A 19,761-nucleotide genomic window follows, 5' to 3' on the forward strand; every position below is an offset into this window, starting at 1 on the left:
TGTGATTCACATTTTTCCATATGTCTTTTTTAACTCTTGTGGAATCACCCACCAATCTTAGTCGACTTCACACTCGACAAACCACCCACTTGACCTCCATGATCTCATGACCTTATAATTTCAAATGTTCATCAAATCAACCACTAATTCTGACCTCACACTAGACAAACCATCCACCATCCGACCTCCATCTCATGACCTCACACTCGACAAACCATCCACCACCCGACCTCCATCTCATGACCTCACACTTTTAAATGCTCGACAAACTAACCAATAATTATGACCTCACACTCGACAAACCACCCGACCTCTATCTCATGACCTCACACTTTCACATGCTCGCCAAACCAACCAATAACTCTGACCTCACACTCGACAAATCACCCGACCTCCATCTCGTGACTTCTTCAAATGCTCACCAAACCAACCATTAATTCCGACCTCACACTCGACAAACCACCCACCACCCGACCTCTATCTTATTACCTCACACTTTCAAATGCTCGTCAAACCAACCAATGATTCCGACCTCACACTCGATAAACCACCCGACCTTCATCTCGCGACCTCTCATTTTCAAATAATCGCCAAACCAACCAATAATTCTGACTTCACACTCGATAAACCACCTTACCTCCATCTCGTGTTCTTTCACTTTCAAATGCTTGTCAAAACAACCACTAATTTCGAGTTCACACTTTTATATGCATCATATCATTTGTTTAAAAGTTGTATCACCATATATTATAGTCAATAATGCATTCTTGAAAATTAAAATATAAATATTTTGGGATTTCAACCTTGGTCTCAAACGTAAAATGTGAACACTTTAACCGCTAGAACACTTGAGTTATTAAAATAATTTTATTATTTTGTGTATATATATTTTGTATTTAATATTTATTACAAATGTACAATAAAAGATAAAAATATATTTATATAAAATTAATAATGAAAAATAATATATATATATATATAAATATAAATAAATGTTAACTACATTTAATATATATTATATATATATATATATATATAAATTATTAATAAAAATATATATATATTATGATTAGTGAGAATATATATATTAAAGATAAACAAAACCCTCTAGAAATTTTCTAGAAATTTTGTAATCGTGAAAATAAATATTAAATAATTCTTTCATATAATAAAATTGTATAAAGATAAACAAAACCCTCCAAAAATTTTATTATTGTGACAAAGATGAGGGATTAAAAAAAACAGAATATTAATGGTGATTACATAGACACAAACTTACCGGTGCCATCTCACAAGTCCCTTGAGTATTATTATATCCAAATTTACTCTTACAAAGAATAGTGCATTGCAGTATGTCACAGTTGTATATATCGACTGGAATCTTTGCAAACCATGCATTTACCGTCCACAATACTTCATTACCTGTTTATAAAAAAAGTATTTTCTTACCAAATCTTAAGAAAGCGAGAATTTCCCTCTTTATCTGTATTTGTTCGTGTACCTACTTGAGCCGAATGAACGGAAACTTTCACGTCCGATTTTGAAGGGGGAAGATTTTCCCTGAATATTCAGACAATAAAAAGAAAAACAAAATTAACAATGTTATGAATAAGAAATTAGAGTAAAAAAATCTTTCATGAAACAATAATGAATTCAACTATAAGAGTAACTCAACATACTCAAGAAAATAATATATCACAAATTATACTACTATGATAAGAAAGATTTAAAAATATAAATTACCTGAAAAACTAAACAGAAATAAAAGAACAAATCCTAAAATAGCTGTAGAACTTTTCATAGTGAATTTATGTGTTTAGTTGACTATTTTTTTTTTTTTTTTATTATATTAGCTTACAAAAATAAAATATATTGAAACCATGTAGTATTTTTATACTAAAATAATGAAACAATAAAAAGTATATATATATATATTTATTAATGGTTACTTTCTTAATTAATAGTTATCTTACAAAATAAAATCTACAATATTATATTATTATTAAATATCTACAACAATATATTTAGTATATATATATATTTATTAATGTTGACAAAGTGACTTTCAAATATTTTATTAAAATATTTCGTCCGCCCTCCGGTCCACTTGGCATATAGTTTGTTTGCTGGTATTTGGCATCATTTAGCTTATTTAATCATTTTATTGCTTTAAACCATTTTTTAAAAAATAAAAATTCAAAAATGATCTAGAATAATTCTCTAAACAGAAATGAACAAAATATTTTATTTGGGACTGTTTGGTTTTATTTTATCATGCTTCCCAATAATATACATTACTTTCATTCTGCAACTACAATTAAAAATTAAAAAATCTTGATGATCCTTGCATTAAATAATGATATTTTATATGCGAACTTGAATTTTGAGAGTAATTTTAGGTTTTAGCTCAATTCTATATTATCATGTTATAGTTATGTGTTTATTTTAGATGCATTTTTCTTACTTTTTAAATTTCATGGCCTAGAAGCATATTTAGGAACATAATGATAAATGGTTCCTAGATTCTAGATTAAACAAAAAAACATTGCCTTAAGACACACGAGGATATGATGGATATGTTTCATGAATAAAAAAAAAGTGTAAACATCACAATTTCAAAAATAACAAATTCATTAAAGTAGAGATCCTCTATTTGAGGACAAGCATGTGGGACATGGCGCATATGTGTTTCCCACATGTGTTTAAGCACCGAACCAGAAATCGAAATCTCAATATTCTTTCATAGTTTTCGATGGAGCAAACTAGGTGATGACTTTTAAAGTCAAAATCTATATATTTAAATTGAATAAACTAAAATAAATTTTGGTTAAGTCTGTCATTTTTATTTCTCATCCCACTCGGAATTCGAAAGGCATCATGAATTCAAACTTTTTTTAAAAAATGAAAAGGGTCAATTTTAGACGTGTCACAATTACAACTTAGTTAGAGAAGAATAATGACAATTATTCTGTTCATAATAAACTCTAACTAAGATCATATATTTATAGGTCAAATAGTTGTTTTAATGGGCAAATATCAAACAAATAATAATTTTTTATCGTAGTGCGAGATTAGGTACAAACTCCGGTCAAAACTCATTTGGGTCACCATAACTATAACTGTTACTGAATAACATAATAATATAGAGTTTCATTAATCCATAATGTAATAATCTAATATATACTTGGTTAAGTAATAAATTTGTGTAGATTGTGGTTTGTATTGTGAGAAATTACCACTTGGAATTCGAGAGAAAAGTAAGAATATGGTCAATGCTCTAGATTTTGAACTTTTTTTTAAAGAAGAAAATGTTTTAGACATGTCAAAATTACAATTTAAAGATAGAGAAAAATAATGACAAATATTATGTGTATAATAAACCACTAGTAGAAAAATGGGCTTTTGTAACAAATATCAGTAACGACTTATGGTAAAGCAGTCAGACGGGCCAACTCATGGCGGGGAGGGCCTACTCACCAAAACCCAGCGTTTGATGGGTCGGCCCGCCATCCTGGCAGGCTGAAAATCCTCAACCCAACCCAACTCAAGGTGGGTTGCTGATTAGGCAGGTCAGCCCGCAGGTTGTCTCACTACAAATAAAAATAATTAATAGTTCTAGAAAATAAGAGTTCAAGAACATGATCAAATAGTCATAATACATACCAAACAAGATTCTTATCTATCGTTACACATTAATTGACCAAATAGTTCAATAAAGTAACTAAAATTTGAAAATTTTATAAAATGTAAACTTCAGTAAAGTCAACATTCTTTAAATATCATCAGTCGAGATATAATTCATATCAAATCCTTCTCCTTTATCGCCTTTCTCTTCAATGTCTACACCAGCATCCTCTAGAACATTTGATCATTACTTGGACAATATTGATTGAACTATTACGTTGTCTTCTTGATTTTTATCTACATACATATGAAATACGTAAAAATGAAGGCTATAAGGCTATATGACTAGGGAGAGAAAAAAAACTGGGGCTATGCGGCATATGCCTATAAGGCTATAAATCTGATTAGATTTTTTTTTATAACCCGCGGGCTAGCCCAAACCTGACCCGTCTAAGCCCACGGGCTGGCCCATGTATGCCCACTTATAAATAAATTACTAATATTTCAATCCAACCCGTCTAGATTGTTTGGCAGGGCGGGCCAACCCAAGGGCCTTACCCAAATTGACGACTCTACTTACTGGCCTTATAAAGTCGTTACAGATAATATATTAGTAACGACTCTAAAAAAACCATTACTGATACCATATATAGTTTTCTCTTTGTTTCTAGGAGTATTTGTAAAGGTTCTTCAAAGAGCTGATACTAAAACTGCCTTAATATTAGTATCGACATTGTAATAAAGTTGTTACTGATAGTCATTAAATGAGCATTTGTAATGGCTCAAGACATAGCCGTTACTGATACTCCTTTATTTAGAAATAAATAACCAATGGTAGTTAAGAGGTTGTATTAAAAGGTTTTTAATTACATGCATATGTGCAAGTAATGGATTCAAATCCTAAGTTGATTTTCCATATTCACAGATGAGAACGGTGGAGTTAATTTGAAGTGGAAAGGTGATCCAAGCATTGGATTTTGTTGCAAAAGAGCTTGTACCGATAAGGGAAGCAAAGGTGATTCTCAATTTCACTCTTTTGAGATTCAAATGTGGGTTAGTGTTCAATATAACATTTAATAACTATTCTTAAATACATATCTAACCCATCATTTGGGGGAGATATAGAGGGGAAATTTGAGGAAATGACCCCAAAAAGGGGGTTAATTATGTTTGGTGCGGGGGGATAATTTTTATAGCGCTGGTGACCCCCAAAAAATTTTCTGCCGAAAATACTCCTATTGCGTCACGCACCCTCCTGTTGCGTGACGCACCCGAGGACATTGTGAAAAGTCCACAATGCCCTTACTATATAATAAAAAAAATTCAGTTCTTCCCATTTCTTTCTTTCTTTTCTCTTTCTTCACTTCTTATTCTCCTCCTTCTCTCTAAAAAGACCACCCCCGACGACGATCCCCGACGAAGACCCCGACGAAGACGGCGGAATCCCAACGAAGGAGATGTTCGCTGCTATCCTTCAGATTACAGATTATAGGTTACTACAAATGGATCATTTTGTAGCTTTTTGCATTTCAGATTCATTATATATTCATAATCTGTAAACTGTATTCTTCTTCCTTCCTTTATTTCTCTCTTTCGACGCATTGTTTGTTAGGGTTTAGTGATTAGGAATTGAGTAGGTGAATGTCACCGTTGCGACGGAATCCGGTTGCGTAATGCAGTTGCGTAACGCAGTTACCAGAAAGCCTTTAGAACAGAGGAGAAAAGAGACAACTTTTTAAGATGGAGGTTTCAATTAATGGAGAAAGGTATCCAAGAACTCGATTTCAAACCAGAAGGTATCAATTCCTTGCTTCAAATCAATGATCTGAAAAACTCTCCTGGCCCATCTAAGAAAGAGCTTCGTTTCGCCACAAAACAAGTTGTTCATCTTCTCCAAGACAATTACCCAGAATTCGTAGCCAGAAACGTAAGCTCTAATCATCCTTAATCCATTCATCTTCCTCTTTTACAAAAAAAATTAAACATTTTGATTTGATTGGATGACAGATATTCATCAATGTCCCATTCTGGTACTATGCATTCAACGCCCTTTTCTCTCCTTTCCTAACCCAAAGAACCAAGAGCAAAATGGTGGTCGCCCGTCCGGGAAGAACAACAGAGACTCTTCTGAAGTAAGTCTATCCTATTCCTATCAATAATGATGAACAAAAGAAGATGAAAAATGTGATCTTTAACCAATTGATGAAACAGGTTCATTCCAATTGAAGAAATTCCTGTTGAATATGGAGGTTTCAAGAGAGATAAGAATGATTCAAAGTTATGGGTTGAAGATAACAATGGGGTTAAAGAGCTTATAGTAAAAGGTGGATCAATTGAAACAATTGAGATAGCTGCACCAGAGATTGGAACAACATTTGAATGGGATTTGACAGTTTTGGGATGGGAAGTGAACTATAAAGAAGAGTTTGTTCCAAGTGATGAAGGTTCTTATAGTATTATCATTCAAAAGGTGAAGAAATTGGGTTTAAATGAGGGACCAATTCGAAACACATTCTGTAACAATGAAGGTGAAGAAATTGAGTTTAAATGAGAGACCATTTCGAAACACATTATGTAACAATGAACCTGGAAAGATTGTTCTTACTGTTGATAACAGTGGAAGCAAGAAGAAGAAGATGAAGAAGGTTCTGTATCGACACAAGACTAAGAATGCAGCTGAATGAATGAAATTATCAAAAATTTGAGTGAATTATTTATTTGTTTTATTATTATGATTATCATTATTCTTTGTAGGAAGATTGAGTGAAAAGAGAGAGTTTTGAGAAGAGGGTTGCATTGGTTTTCTTTTTATAAAGATTATGAAGATTGATTTTTATTATTATTATTTCTTATTCTTTTGCCAAGCTTTTGTTTCTATGTTATATTGTTTTTTTTATTTGCAAATTTAACAAGATTCATTATATATTCATAATATGTAAACTGTATTCTTTCTCCTTCCTTTATTTCTCTCTTTCGACGCATTGTTTGTTAGGGTTTAGTGATTAGGGATTGAGTAGGTGAATGTCACCGTTGCGGCAGAATCCGGGTGCGTAACGCAGTTGCGTAACGCCGTTGCGTAACGCACCCCAGACAACGTAACAACAGGAGCATCAAATGACTTTATGTAAGTATCGCGAGTGGCTAGACAGATGGTGGAGCGGTTTGGGTTCAGTAAGAAGATCGGTCAGATTGCCATTGGTGGAGGAATCATAAACACAACAATACATTTGCATATATATATATATATATATATATATATATATATATAAACACAACAATTGTTCTGTCAAAGCCAACAACAACAATAACATTAACAAGAAGAGGAATCAAATAAAATAGAAAAAATGCCATCTGCCAGTTCCTCCTCCTTTGTGCTTCTTATCTTCTATGGCAGCAACTTCGTTAAGCATATCGGCTGCATCTTTGTGCATGTCCATCTTCGCAAGGGCAACCGCCTGCATGTAAAAAGCAGTCGACCAATCGGGGAGGACACACTGGGCTTGTATGGCATCTCGAAGAGCTGCATCAGGTTGCTCGCACATAAGATAACATAGACTTCGTCTTCCATATACAGTTGGGGAAATCATCGTTCCCACATCTATGAACTGCAACATTTTTATAACCATAATCAAATTATAAACAACCAAACATACATATATTACATACCAAAATGTTTTATTTTTATATACCTGAGAATAACAATATATAGCAGTTCTAAAATCCTTATCACGGAATGCCAAGTCACCACGCTTCCTTGCATCCAGCGTGTCTTTCATCTGTTGTGTCCATTCTTGAAAAGAAAGCTGGAACAAATCAAATAAACAAATAAGCGTTTGTGTTTGTACCAAAATGGCATTAGCAAAAAAGAATACCTCATTAGTTGTTACCAAGATTTGATTGATGGTTGTGAGGTCCATTCTATGACAGACATCGCCCATTGGTGAAAGAGGATGTTGAGGGGTGGCTGGTGCCTCTTCATGTTTAGGGATACCAAGCATCACATAAGATTGAATCTGATGAAACAACGTATCATCAATATATAAAAGACTTCTCATCCCAATCTGGATACAGATCATAAAGTGTTTCAAAATGAACTTATAATTAGTGTGAATATGACACTTTCAACTGCAAAATGAATTAAATAAATGAATTTGCATTACAGTCAAGAATTATTATTCTTTGAAGACCTTAGTTCCAACTACTGTAGAATTGGAATCGATATAATTGTATTAATGGACTGGAGGAGGAATTGATATAATTGTATTAATTGCTACAAATTATAATTAGAGTGAAAGAAAGACAATGGACTCACATCAGGTTTATTCTGCAATGGGGCAAGGGTAGCAACCAGGTCTCTTGTGTTCTCTTGGTTCATACTGCAAACATTTTGAAGCTATATTAATAAAAACAGTAGCCTCTTCAGTTGAAAAATTTCCTTCCAAGTGTGAATCAATCAAAAGAAGAATGTTCTTCCCACGCATCATATAAAGCGCCTGCATTAGGACAAAGTTTGTTAATAAAGAATGCAATTTTAATTTTGTCTCAAATTTCTCAATTTAAAGGTCTAGGCACCTTTATATATATTTCTGCATTGATTAGATTGTTAACTATTTCAATCTGCTATATAGCCATTCTAACCAAAATATAACTCTACTAATAATCACCACTAATCTAGAAGCTGATTAACTGCAATATGCTTTTAAAATACTGCTTTCAATGAAGATTACACCACCATATATGAACAAATCATAAAACACAAGATGAGTTATTTAGGGTACAATAACATGCCAAAATAACTTTCAAAATGATACAGCAATAGTTACAAAAAAAAGGGGGCGCAATAGGTTCCAAACCATATATAGAGATTCCACAGCTATATGATACTACACGTCCACGGGAGTGTGCTGGCTGGAAAATCGGCACTATGTTCAAACCCTAGATATAAATCAATAACTATCTATAATAATTGATTCTAGTGATCCTTCCTCCGGAAACCTAAATAAGTTGGTATATATTTCTCACGTCTACGATAAAACAAGGAACTAGAAGAAGCGTTAGGCAGAGAATGTGCTAACCAAATGAGACGCATCCTACTTGATGCATCCTACGTGACGCACCTGCGTGACGCATCTACGTGACGCATCCAACCAACCAACCTGCAATCAACGAATCAGGACAAATCAATGACGTTCTGTAAAGGAAATCAACACAAACAATAATATGTATAGGAAATCAACACAAACAATCATATGTAAACAAAATATAAACGAATATAGTGAAAATTTTTGCTTCGGCCGTCGTCGTTCGTCGTTGGAGCCGCGGTGAACCGCAGTTCGCCGTTGAAAGTTATTCGCAGCTCTAGGCCATTGAATATAGTGGAATGGTCGACGGTGCCTCTTCGATTGGTTCTTCGGCGATGAAAAAGAAGAGAAAGTCTTCTCCGCCACCAGTAGGGTTCACGGCGGAGAAGACATGGATGCGAGAGAAAATGAATCGAAAATGAAAAAAAAATTATGACTTTATAGGGTTTAGGGTGCGTCACGCGGCTGGAGAGTGCGTGACGCAGGGGTATAATGGTCATTAAAAAATTTGGGGGTCACCAGCGCTATTAAAATTACTCGCCCTCACCATCCGCTATTAGACCGCTTTTTAGGGTCATTTCCTCAAATTTCCCCGATATAGAGAACACAGGTGATGTTAATGAGATTAATGCAGCCATTCTCACTACCTTGGGTATTGACACATGTGATGATCTTGGTTTCTTTATTATTTGTGATTTTGGGAGATATAGAGAACACAATCTATTCACTAGACTCATTTAAAAATCCATTACTATCTTGTTCCTATCTTCTTTTTTTCATTATTAATTTTTAATGTTTTATAAGATTGTTCTTATGGAATTTCTCACTATTCATGATTCTGTTTTCTCAAAACCAGATTCATCTTCTTATATACTAATAAAATATTTTTTTCTTTTTCTTGAGGGAGGTATTTATACTCATCCTAAATCGGTTGGGAAGCCAAGTGGACTAAATCGGTCAAAAGCCATTAATGAATTTTGACTGTTTTTGGCTTGTAGTTGCTGGAATAAGTAGTGACGAAGCCTACTCTTGTAGGGAGAATGATGATCATCGTAGAGTGATCATTTTGGTCTTTGAATAAGCTCATTTGGTGGACCAATGACTGAGTTCCAAAACCCAAAATCAACAAGGTTCTTCATGCTTATCCAGATGACGGCGCGATGAAGAAGGTGATCGGAAGTTAAAAAAATCATCGTTTTGATGGCGTCCTAGCGTTCCGTCTAGACGCCATTGGCGTCTGGACGGTCCGTTAACGTTCTAGTTAACGATCGTCTCCTGATATGCTAAGACACATGCACGCGTCTCCTCAAATAAAATGAGCTACGCGGAGTCTTTCTGGGTGCTAAATAAAAATCCAACGCTGATCCAATAATTTTGGCGTGCTGCAACTAATTTTATTTAGTTTTAGCACATAGGATCATATATATATATATATATATATATATATAATTAAATTCTTAAAGGTTTATACGAAATCAATTTTTTTTCTCCTTTTTTATTTTAATTTTAATCTTTTCAAATACATAAAATATTAAAATAAATATTGAAAATATTTCACTAATTTATTTTATTTTTTATATTTTTATGATTTAAATATATAATTCTTTAGATGAAATGGATACAAAATTCATCAAAATTATTTATTTTTATTATTTAATTTTTTTAAAATTATTTTGAGACATTATGGGTAAAATATTTATCCTAAATAATTTTATTTTTTATTTTGTTCTTAAATCTTAATTAATTTGATTAATTATCACAATAATTAATCATAATTAATTGTTTTAAATAGGTTTTTGGCCCTGTGTTAAATATTTTGATTTTATTTATTTAAAAATAATTATTTTAATATTATAAATTGGAGTTTAAATTTTTAGTGCTTAAAATATGGCTTGAGCGGAACTGAAGAACCTTCTACAACTATAGACGACCGTTGAAGTCCATTAAAACGATATTATCATGACGCTGGTTGAGGTGAGATCTGGTAAGAACGTGGACTCAACAAATGATCTCATTACTCTTTTGAAAGATTTTTGTGCTAAATGATTTATATATTTATTTTTCTCAGCATTTTTCATGTAATACATTTTATGTTTTTTTAACTATACTTTAATTTTATTGGATCATTTAAAAAAATAAAATAATGAACTGAAATCCTGAGTTTTGAGTAAAACCCAAATTAAACCTGCTCCTTATATGGTGTGTTGTCTCCTTCTTCTTTTGTAATTAAGATTCAAGAAATATCAATTTTAATAGTAAATATCCAGATTTATTTTGATGAAATTTCGTTTGTTAATATTTATGAATTTAAACTTATTTGGACCTAGACCCATATAGATCCAGATTCATAAAATGATAAATATACAAATTAGATGCAATTAACAATACAATTGTTTTTATGGTAAGTGAATAAATAATTTTTATCTGAATTGTTTTTTGATAATCATTTTTTGTAAATAATAGAAAAAATAATTTTGTTTTTATTTGATATAAAAACTACAATTAAAATAAATTAACTTTGTATTTGTAAGTATTTTATCTTATCTTTTTATTTGTTTTTAGTTGTATTCTTTACATATTATTTATTAATTGTTGTATTTTTTTAATAATAAATTAATTTAAAATATATAAATTAACAATAAATTATTATTACTATTCTTGAAATAATTATAAATAATATAATAAAAATAATTGGATGTTGAAAATGTAACTTACCAAGCCACATTTCAAATAAAATAAAAATTATTCATGAATAAATCAAAATAAATTAAGTAATATATAATTAAGAGACAAATTCTTATAATTAATATTTATAATCCTAATAATTTAATGATAAATACGTACCATATTTATAATTTTTCTTAAAAATATTTATCATATTTATAACATACCTTAAAATACCTCACTTGATAACCAATACTTAGGCAAGAGCATCCCAAATGGACACCAAAATATTAAAATAAAATCATTTAACATGACAAATGTTTCATTCTGATGTTAAATCTTTATGATACACTTTGTCATAATTTCAGGATTCGCAACCCGTTCCATAATTGATTATGGTTCACTGGTAAAAAAAAAATGACCTTTACCGACAGATATTACAGAATGTTTTATAAAACTCTCTAATTGATCCCGAGAGGAACGTGGTAGGTGAGATTAGATGATTAATTTTGTATGATGTCGATTGCAATATTTCAATTTTTTGGTTAATTAAATTTCAATGTTGGTAAGTATCTATAAGTTATATCTCTATGGTCTCCACTAATTTTGTGTCTTTTAATTTAAAATTTTGCATTGTTGTTTGTTTTCTTTGTTCTTGTTTATTCATTTGTAAACATTGTGATTGATGTTGTCTTAACAATCTTTATAGAATAATGCTTGTTAAAAAAACCCATAAAATACAAAAGAGGACAAAACAAATATTCAATTTTATTTTATCACTATTACCACAATTTATTTGATCAATATTACCCTCATTTAGCATAATCTGGTTCATGAATGTTTATAGATCTATCTTTGGCATAATCCAAATTATTCTTAAAATATAGGTAATAGAACTTTCAATTAACAATTGCATCCTGAAATTTAAAAGCTCCATTCTTTGTAACAATATTACCTTTTTGAAGTGCATCAAATTTTGGCGGTATAATACAGTAACACTCATTATGAAGGCAAGTGGGTATATGCGTAGGATGACGACATTGACATTCTTTTGAATTGATACATGCAAAGGTCTCTGAAAATAAAAGTCCTAAATATACCAAATGGTTCAGAATTAGAGCAATTAGTTATCTTCAATTAATTCAATTGTTAAAATAGAACTGTGAAATTCATAATTAGTTGCTTTTAAATAAGATTAATCATTTTCTTCTTTATGTGTAAACAATACAAATGTTATAGTATGAATTAATAGAGATGAAGATAGAATATTTACCTAAGAAAATTAGGAAGAAAGTCATCTTAAGAGTCCTCTTCTCCATATCTCTTATTTGTTTCAAATTAAGAGAAAGAATTAGTACTTAAATTTATCTTTATATGATGTATATATATATTTGAAAATGGAAATTTATAATTGTAAAAATTAAAATAAAGGTTATTTCATATCTTCACATTTAAATTTTAGTAAATTTTAATTTATTTAATTGTTTGGTTGAAAAAGGTTATTTCATTAACTCCATTGAATTTTTAAGTCAAATTTATTAATTTATTTGGTTGGAAAAGGTCATTTCATATTTTTTTATTTATTTTTTAGTCAATTTTATTTATTTTTTAAGTTGGAATATTTGTCATCTTTATCTATTTACAATATAAAATACATAAATTATATCACTTCATTAATTGATATATTCATTATATATATATATATATTATCTCCGTCTATTTAAGTTAAATATAATTCTTTTTATTATATATAAATAAATAACACTTAAAAAATATATTTATTATATATATATTTTCTTTTTACTTATTTTTTTCTATATATATATATATATATAATATTTTTTATCCTAATATTCTGTTCTTTTATTTATAATAAAAATGTATAAAATAAATTATTTAAAATATAAAAAAAAATAATTTATATATATTTATATTTTTTTACTTATTTCTATCTATACATAAATATATATATATATCCTTTTTCTATATTTATAAAATATATAGGAGAAGGATTACAACTATTATTCTTGTAATTTTATTTTGACCAGAATTTATTTATGTAATACATTTATGAAAAACATATAATGTAATATTTTATGATTGACACAATTGTTATAGATAATGTGGTTAACATTAATATCTTATTAGTTTAGATAATCTATTTAAATGGCGTGACTGTATTCTACTCTAAATTGACATCTATACATAAAAGTGAAGCATCACCCTTCTCATTTGTTGGTTTTTTCTCTTTGTATAAATGGTCGGGTCGTAGTGGATATGAAGGGAAATTAGAGGAGGGAATAATGTGTCAATAAATCATTAGTTGAATAAAGAAAAAAGTGTAAGGATGAAAAGAATAAAAAAAAATATTTTTTTAGCAAATCACATTGTGCCACAAATTTTTTCCATAAATAAACTACTAGAGATGACACATAAAAAAAGAGAGCTTAACAAGTTGATTTTACAAGTTGATTTTACATTATTTATTGTTTTTTATAATGTGTATTTTCATTTTATTGCTTTGATGTAAGCTTGTGTATTGATTTTTTTTTATGTTTCTCATCTTCAATTTCAATCATTTACTTCCTTAATTGCATGAATAGTGAGTATTTAGAAAAAAAATTTAAGTATTGAAAAACTATTGATGGAGAGTAAATGGTGAATTATCGAGTTGGCTTCATCTACCAGTATCGCTAATCTGGTAAGAGTACCACATTTATTGAAGGTATAGACAAATTCTCGTAAAAGCCATAACATAAACTAAACAATTTCAAACTATTAAACATTGAGCTTTCAGAACAAATATTACTTGTATTCTCACCCTCCACAACTCAACCTGTACAAACAACATACGATAACTATGAAGATAAACCCTTAATTAATATTTTTTTTTTTGAAAAAACAGTTAAAATAATTTCATTAAAATTATAAAAATGGGAAAGTCAAAAATTAAAGCGAGACAAATCTTCATTGGATTAAGGTTTAAGGAACTTAAAACCTAGAGGTATAATTTTAGTCAAATGAATCTTTCTTACCAAGTAAGTCTCCTGTACTTCTCTTCACCAACTCTTTCTCCATATCATCTTCCACTTATTTTTTTTATCATATAGGTAACAAGTAAGTAAGTATATTCATCTTATTCTGTTGAATAATTTTCAAATGTTTTATAACTAAAATGATCTTTTTATAGTAACAGTAAAAATTGGTAAAGTCAAAGCAAGTTGAATCAATCTAGAGAGCTTCATCGAATAGATCCACTACATGTAATTATATAAATTATTAATTTGATTAATTCCTTTGTCAGTATACAAGCAATTTCAATTTATATAAAAGGGATAGAAGCTCTAAAAATCATTCACGTTTTTTTTTAAATAAATATAATTGATCTATTTAGAAACACTTAAAGTTGGAATGCAGTTAGAATTGAACTGACCTTAAATTAATATATACATGATTAAAAAATATTCCAGAACATTATTTTATTTAAATCAACACCTCAATAAGATATTGTAGAAAAATATGTATTTAAGTAAATTAAAAAAAAATTCGTTAAAACCCAGCATAAAAAACTGGTCAAACCAAACAGGATATTATATAACCAATTTCAAATGGGGATAAACATAAATTTAGGATGGTAGTTGAAAGATTTTCTCAAATTTAGGCCTCTCCTATTTTCTTGTTGTTTTATATACGTCATCAGTATAAACTAAAATTATTTTTTTCTTACCACTCCCTCTCACGCCTGTCGCTCTCCTCCACGATCACCACCACCGGGGGCTTCCCCACCTATCTCCGCCAATAACTTCTCTCTTCGAACCGCTATTATAAATTGTTTTCGACCGTATTTCTCTCGTAGACAGAAAATGATTTCTTGAATCCTACAAAGATCTTTTAGTTAAGCTGCTATACAAAATACTAAGTGCGAACCTCTCTCTAATCCATTTCGTTTATACGCATCACTACAATTTCAATTTCTGCTGCCACACATATATGTATATCTTTCTGTATCTTCGATTCCAGCCACAAAATGTTCAAGTTCCAAGTTGTTTTTGCAAATGTTGTCTTCTAATCGTTAGATCTAAAGCTTTTACATAGCAAAGCCCTAACTATAGAAGACAATGCGTTATGTTGTGTTATATTCTCTTGTTAACCATATCTAACTCACACACGCACTCACTCTCTTCGCACTCACTCTCTTTTCGCTATTTTCTTTTCTCTTTTAAGAATAATCTCAAAATAGATATCCCACTATACCCCGCCAAAATGCTCTAAATCGTTTAGGCATGGATGAATTCACAAATCTCAACCACTACTTTACTTGAATCTTTCTACAATATATCGTTTCAGACATTTACTCTCACTTTCTCTATCCAAATAACTCTTACCTCTATTTTCCCCTTGTTTTTAGTAGTTTACAAATTAAATGCCAAACAAAAGGGGCACTAATGAGGCATATGTTGATGCTATCTATGGCACTCAACTCTATATTGATTCTGAGGCTAATTTATACTAGTGGGAAGCAGAAAAGAGCATACAAGGCTAATTAATACTAGTGGGGAAACTCGTCAATCTTGGCCAATAAATCAAATACAATCTGTTTACTTCATTCTGTAGAGCAAGTGAGCATGGATTAAAGAACTTACGGTGGTGGCGGTGATATCAGTTAGTTTGAGTATGAGGTGTTGGAGAAGAGGGAGAGAGTTTAAATTTCAGAGTTAAAAAATATTAATAGATGATAATTAATAAAAAAATAAGATGACAAAAAAAAAATAAAAAATAAAAAATACAAATTGATTAACAGTGTTAATAGGTGTTAGTGGGGAGTATTATATTTAACGAAATATTATAACTAGATTTCTTAAAATGATAAAAAAAAAAATACGAGAATCCTAAATTTGACAAAAATCCTTCCCCTCTAATCTTAAATTTGTCATTTATCCCATTTCAAATGAACTGACTAGGTTTAATTCTCACTAAAAATTAATAAAATTTTGAAATATATTAAAACTATAAGTGTGTATTGGATAGAATTGGAATTGGAATCAGGATAATTTCAATTCATAAGAGAATATTGAAATAAAATTTTAATGAAATTCAAACTAGTTATATTTTTATAATTCTCAACTATTTTTTTAACTCCAAATTGTAATTTTAAGTTATTTTTTCTTTTATATTTTTTAAACAAAAATATATTATTATTTTATTATTTACAACATGTTTAAGGTATTAAATCGATAATTTTTATTTTTGAATTTAGTAAGTTAAAATGTTGAACTGATATATTTTTTAAATTGAGTAAGTTAATCTTTCAAACTAATATATTTTTTTAATTTACGAAGTTAAATATCGAACTGATATTTTGTTTTTTAAATTTGAGAAGTTAAAATGTCAAACTAATATTTATTTTTATTTAAGAATTAACATGTCAAACAATATTCTTTTTTATCTCATAATCAATCTCTAAGCATATTTTTTTTTATACTATCATAATATGTCAAACTAATATTTTAATTATATTGATAATATATATTTTAATTAATTTTATTTTTTAACATATAAATTAAAATTGAATTACCATAAAATTTTAAAACATAATAATTAAATTTTAATTCTCAATCCTAATTCCACTCATCCAAAATCTATCATAATAGTTTAGTACACTCTATAATAGCTCCTCCTTTGCTCTCCTGTAGTAGCTCCGATAACCTAAACTTTTAATGATTTAGGATTAGTAATAGTTTATTCCTTATAATTATATATATATATATATATATATATATATATATATATATATATATATATATATATATATATATTCCTATAAATAGAGATCATGTATATAACCCATAGAGATTCTTGGCATTTGTAAGTCGAATCTCTAAATATCTTTATTATTTTATATTAGTGTTATTTGTGTGATTTTCAATAAGTGGTATTAATTAGAGTATATTTTGAGAATGTGTTAACCTAATCTACGTGATGAGGAAGACTCTAGCTGGTATGTTTTGTGCATTTTAACTAATCTAAAGAACTTGTGGATGATATTTTGAATATCTGATGGAAACTGTTAAGAGAGGAGAAGTTGTGTGTTCGTCATTTAGCAACTGCACATAAATGAAGAATATGAGTAGAAATTTTCGCCTATAGCCTAGCGAATTTTGTCAAACTGGAAGACTAGGATTGAGCTGAGAATTTATCGGGATGTTTGGTAACTCATTTCTCAATATTTTCAATGGTCGTATTTGGTCGTTTACTTTATTTTCCTTGACTTGAAATTTCTTTCAAACTTAATGTTATTATAATTGTTTTGAACCAAAAACTTTGTGTTATTTTGAGTTATGTCATTTTGTGATTGTGTGTAATTAAAAGTTGATATACTTTAATTTTATACCTAATGTCTTATTATAGTGGGGTTTGATTTGAACTAATTTTGTTTGGCTTTTTTTTAGTTTGTGTTGGGCTGGTTTGGCTTGAATTTGAATTTTTAAAAGTGGTGATATGCAATTTATCTCATAAGAGATATGATACTGGCCAATGTAGATAATTGTTGTTGATGTGACTAATATATACAGAGTAAACTGAAAATGGGAGAAGCTAAAAACATATAGTGTGGTTAATCTATGTTATAAAATTGTAGAAGATAGTATTTTAGTTAAAGTTGATGACTTTAAAGTTTATTTGCAAGAGAGTTGTTAATTGGTATGTGTGTACAAACATCAAACCTTGTGAATATGTTTTGTTTGAAAATCTCTATCATATTACTACTGTAAAATCGACAAGTGGGTGTTGTTGATACCTTAGAGATATTACTACTGTAAAATCGACAAGTGGGTGTTGTTGATACCTTAGAGGTCAACCAAAAATAATATTTTCAAAAGTATGAGTTGAGTGTGTATTCTTGATTTGTTATATGATTTTTTATGCAATATTTGGCTAAAAGAATGTGGATAACAAAAGTCATGGTACCTTCCTTTGGAGATCTATTAATTTTTATTAGACCGGTGTTTAGTTTGAATTATTTTAAAATTAAACATAGTTCACTCATTTCTCATTTATCATATCACTTATTTCATTAACTAAAATATTAAAATATTTTTTATTTTAAATTAATTGTTTTTTATATATATTAATATACTTTAAGTGTTTTTATCAAAAAATAATCATTATATTCTTAAAATCATTATTTTTCTTTTCTCATTTTAAATCATTAATAAAATCCTAAATCCAAATAATCACAAAATAAGTATAAGTCACCCATATATATGCATTCATTTTAGAACATATTAAAATCTGAAAGTGTTTTAACCATTCCGTCAAAAGTACCATTGTTTTATAAGTAGATATGGAGCGATAAGAAAATGTATTAATTTAAACCTAAACCATATTTTTCCTCCAACCGATACCCATACCGAAACGTAAACCCAAAATGAGTTTTTCATCATTTTCCCTCTCTTCTAAACGCATATATATACGTTTGTACTGTTCATAAACTCAAAACTTTTTTTCCCTTCTAATTCAATCCCTAAACTTAATTTAGATATATTTTATATATTAAATTTATTTATATAATTTATTATTTTAATTAATTTATTTAGTTTATCTATATAATTTAATTTATTTATATAATATTTTTATATAACATAAATTTATAATAATATTCAAAATTAATAATAATGTTAAAAAACATATATTATAATAATGTTCAGAAAAATTATAATAATATTTAAAAAGTATTTTTTAGCTTTTGTATTTTAGTTTTTCAATTTTTAATAAATTTTTATAAATAACTTATAATCAAATTTAAAATATTTGAGTGATATTAAAATATTTTGATTTAATTTATAACATTATAAAATATATGGGGTGATATTAAAAAGTTATAAAAGTTCATGTAAGAAATAATATTATAAGAATATTATTTTGGGTTTGAGAATACGTTTTTCGGTTGGAGAAAAATTACTGTTTGATGTGATATTTACACTAAAATGAGTTTGAAAATGAGTTTTACGATTGAAGATTGTCTTAATTTTTGGTATCTTTATTATTTTCCATCCATCAATTTATTTTATTCTTTATCACATTTATTCTATTTTTTATATATTTAAAATACAATACTTAAACAAAAATAAAAACACATTCAACCATCATTTCCCAAAGTACATAATCATAAGATAAATATTTTAAAATTTTATCTGGAGATATTTTTTCTCACTTCGGGCACGACCGGCACATCAACGCCGCCGGAAATTCCGACGTCGGAATGATCTCAAATTTCTCCAACAGGTGCGTCTTTTTCCCCCCTACAATCTAACCGAAGGAATTTCAATTTGGCCGGAGGAATAGAGAGATTTCGCAATTATAATTTCTAGATCGGATATTTGGATCGTTGTTG

At 29.1% G+C, this 19,761-nt stretch overlaps 2 protein-coding genes across 2 annotated transcripts in view; one reads left to right on the forward strand and one right to left on the reverse strand.

Annotated features, from left to right (window-relative positions):
* The window catches only part of LOC124918212 (patellin-4-like), a 36,130-nt gene extending 29,691 nt beyond the window's left edge, over positions 1 to 6,439 (forward strand). Inside the window, exons 2-5 of the mRNA XM_047458417.1 lie at positions 5,317 to 5,551; positions 5,632 to 5,756; positions 5,836 to 6,140; positions 6,199 to 6,439. Of these exons, the coding sequence (XP_047314373.1) occupies positions 5,317 to 5,551; positions 5,632 to 5,756; positions 5,836 to 6,140; positions 6,199 to 6,308 (775 nt within the window). The 3' untranslated portion in view covers positions 6,309 to 6,439. The remainder of the gene's footprint in view (positions 1 to 5,316; positions 5,552 to 5,631; positions 5,757 to 5,835; positions 6,141 to 6,198) is intronic.
* A 511-nt stretch (positions 6,440 to 6,950) lies between these two features.
* LOC124918213 (serine/threonine-protein kinase BSK1-like) lies at positions 6,951 to 9,343 on the reverse strand. Its single transcript, XM_047458418.1, has 6 exons — positions 9,243 to 9,343; positions 8,742 to 8,780; positions 7,937 to 8,000; positions 7,497 to 7,637; positions 7,314 to 7,427; positions 6,951 to 7,229 (listed from the first exon to the last, which is right to left on the reverse strand). Exons 1-6 carry the CDS (start codon positions 9,341 to 9,343, stop codon positions 6,951 to 6,953), a joined length of 738 nt encoding a protein of 245 aa, XP_047314374.1.
* Positions 9,344 to 19,761: the final 10,418 nt, after the last annotated feature.

This window comes from Impatiens glandulifera, unplaced genomic scaffold (assembly GCF_907164915.1).
Source record: "Impatiens glandulifera unplaced genomic scaffold, dImpGla2.1, whole genome shotgun sequence".
Taxonomy (NCBI): Eukaryota; Viridiplantae; Streptophyta; class Magnoliopsida; order Ericales; family Balsaminaceae; genus Impatiens; species Impatiens glandulifera.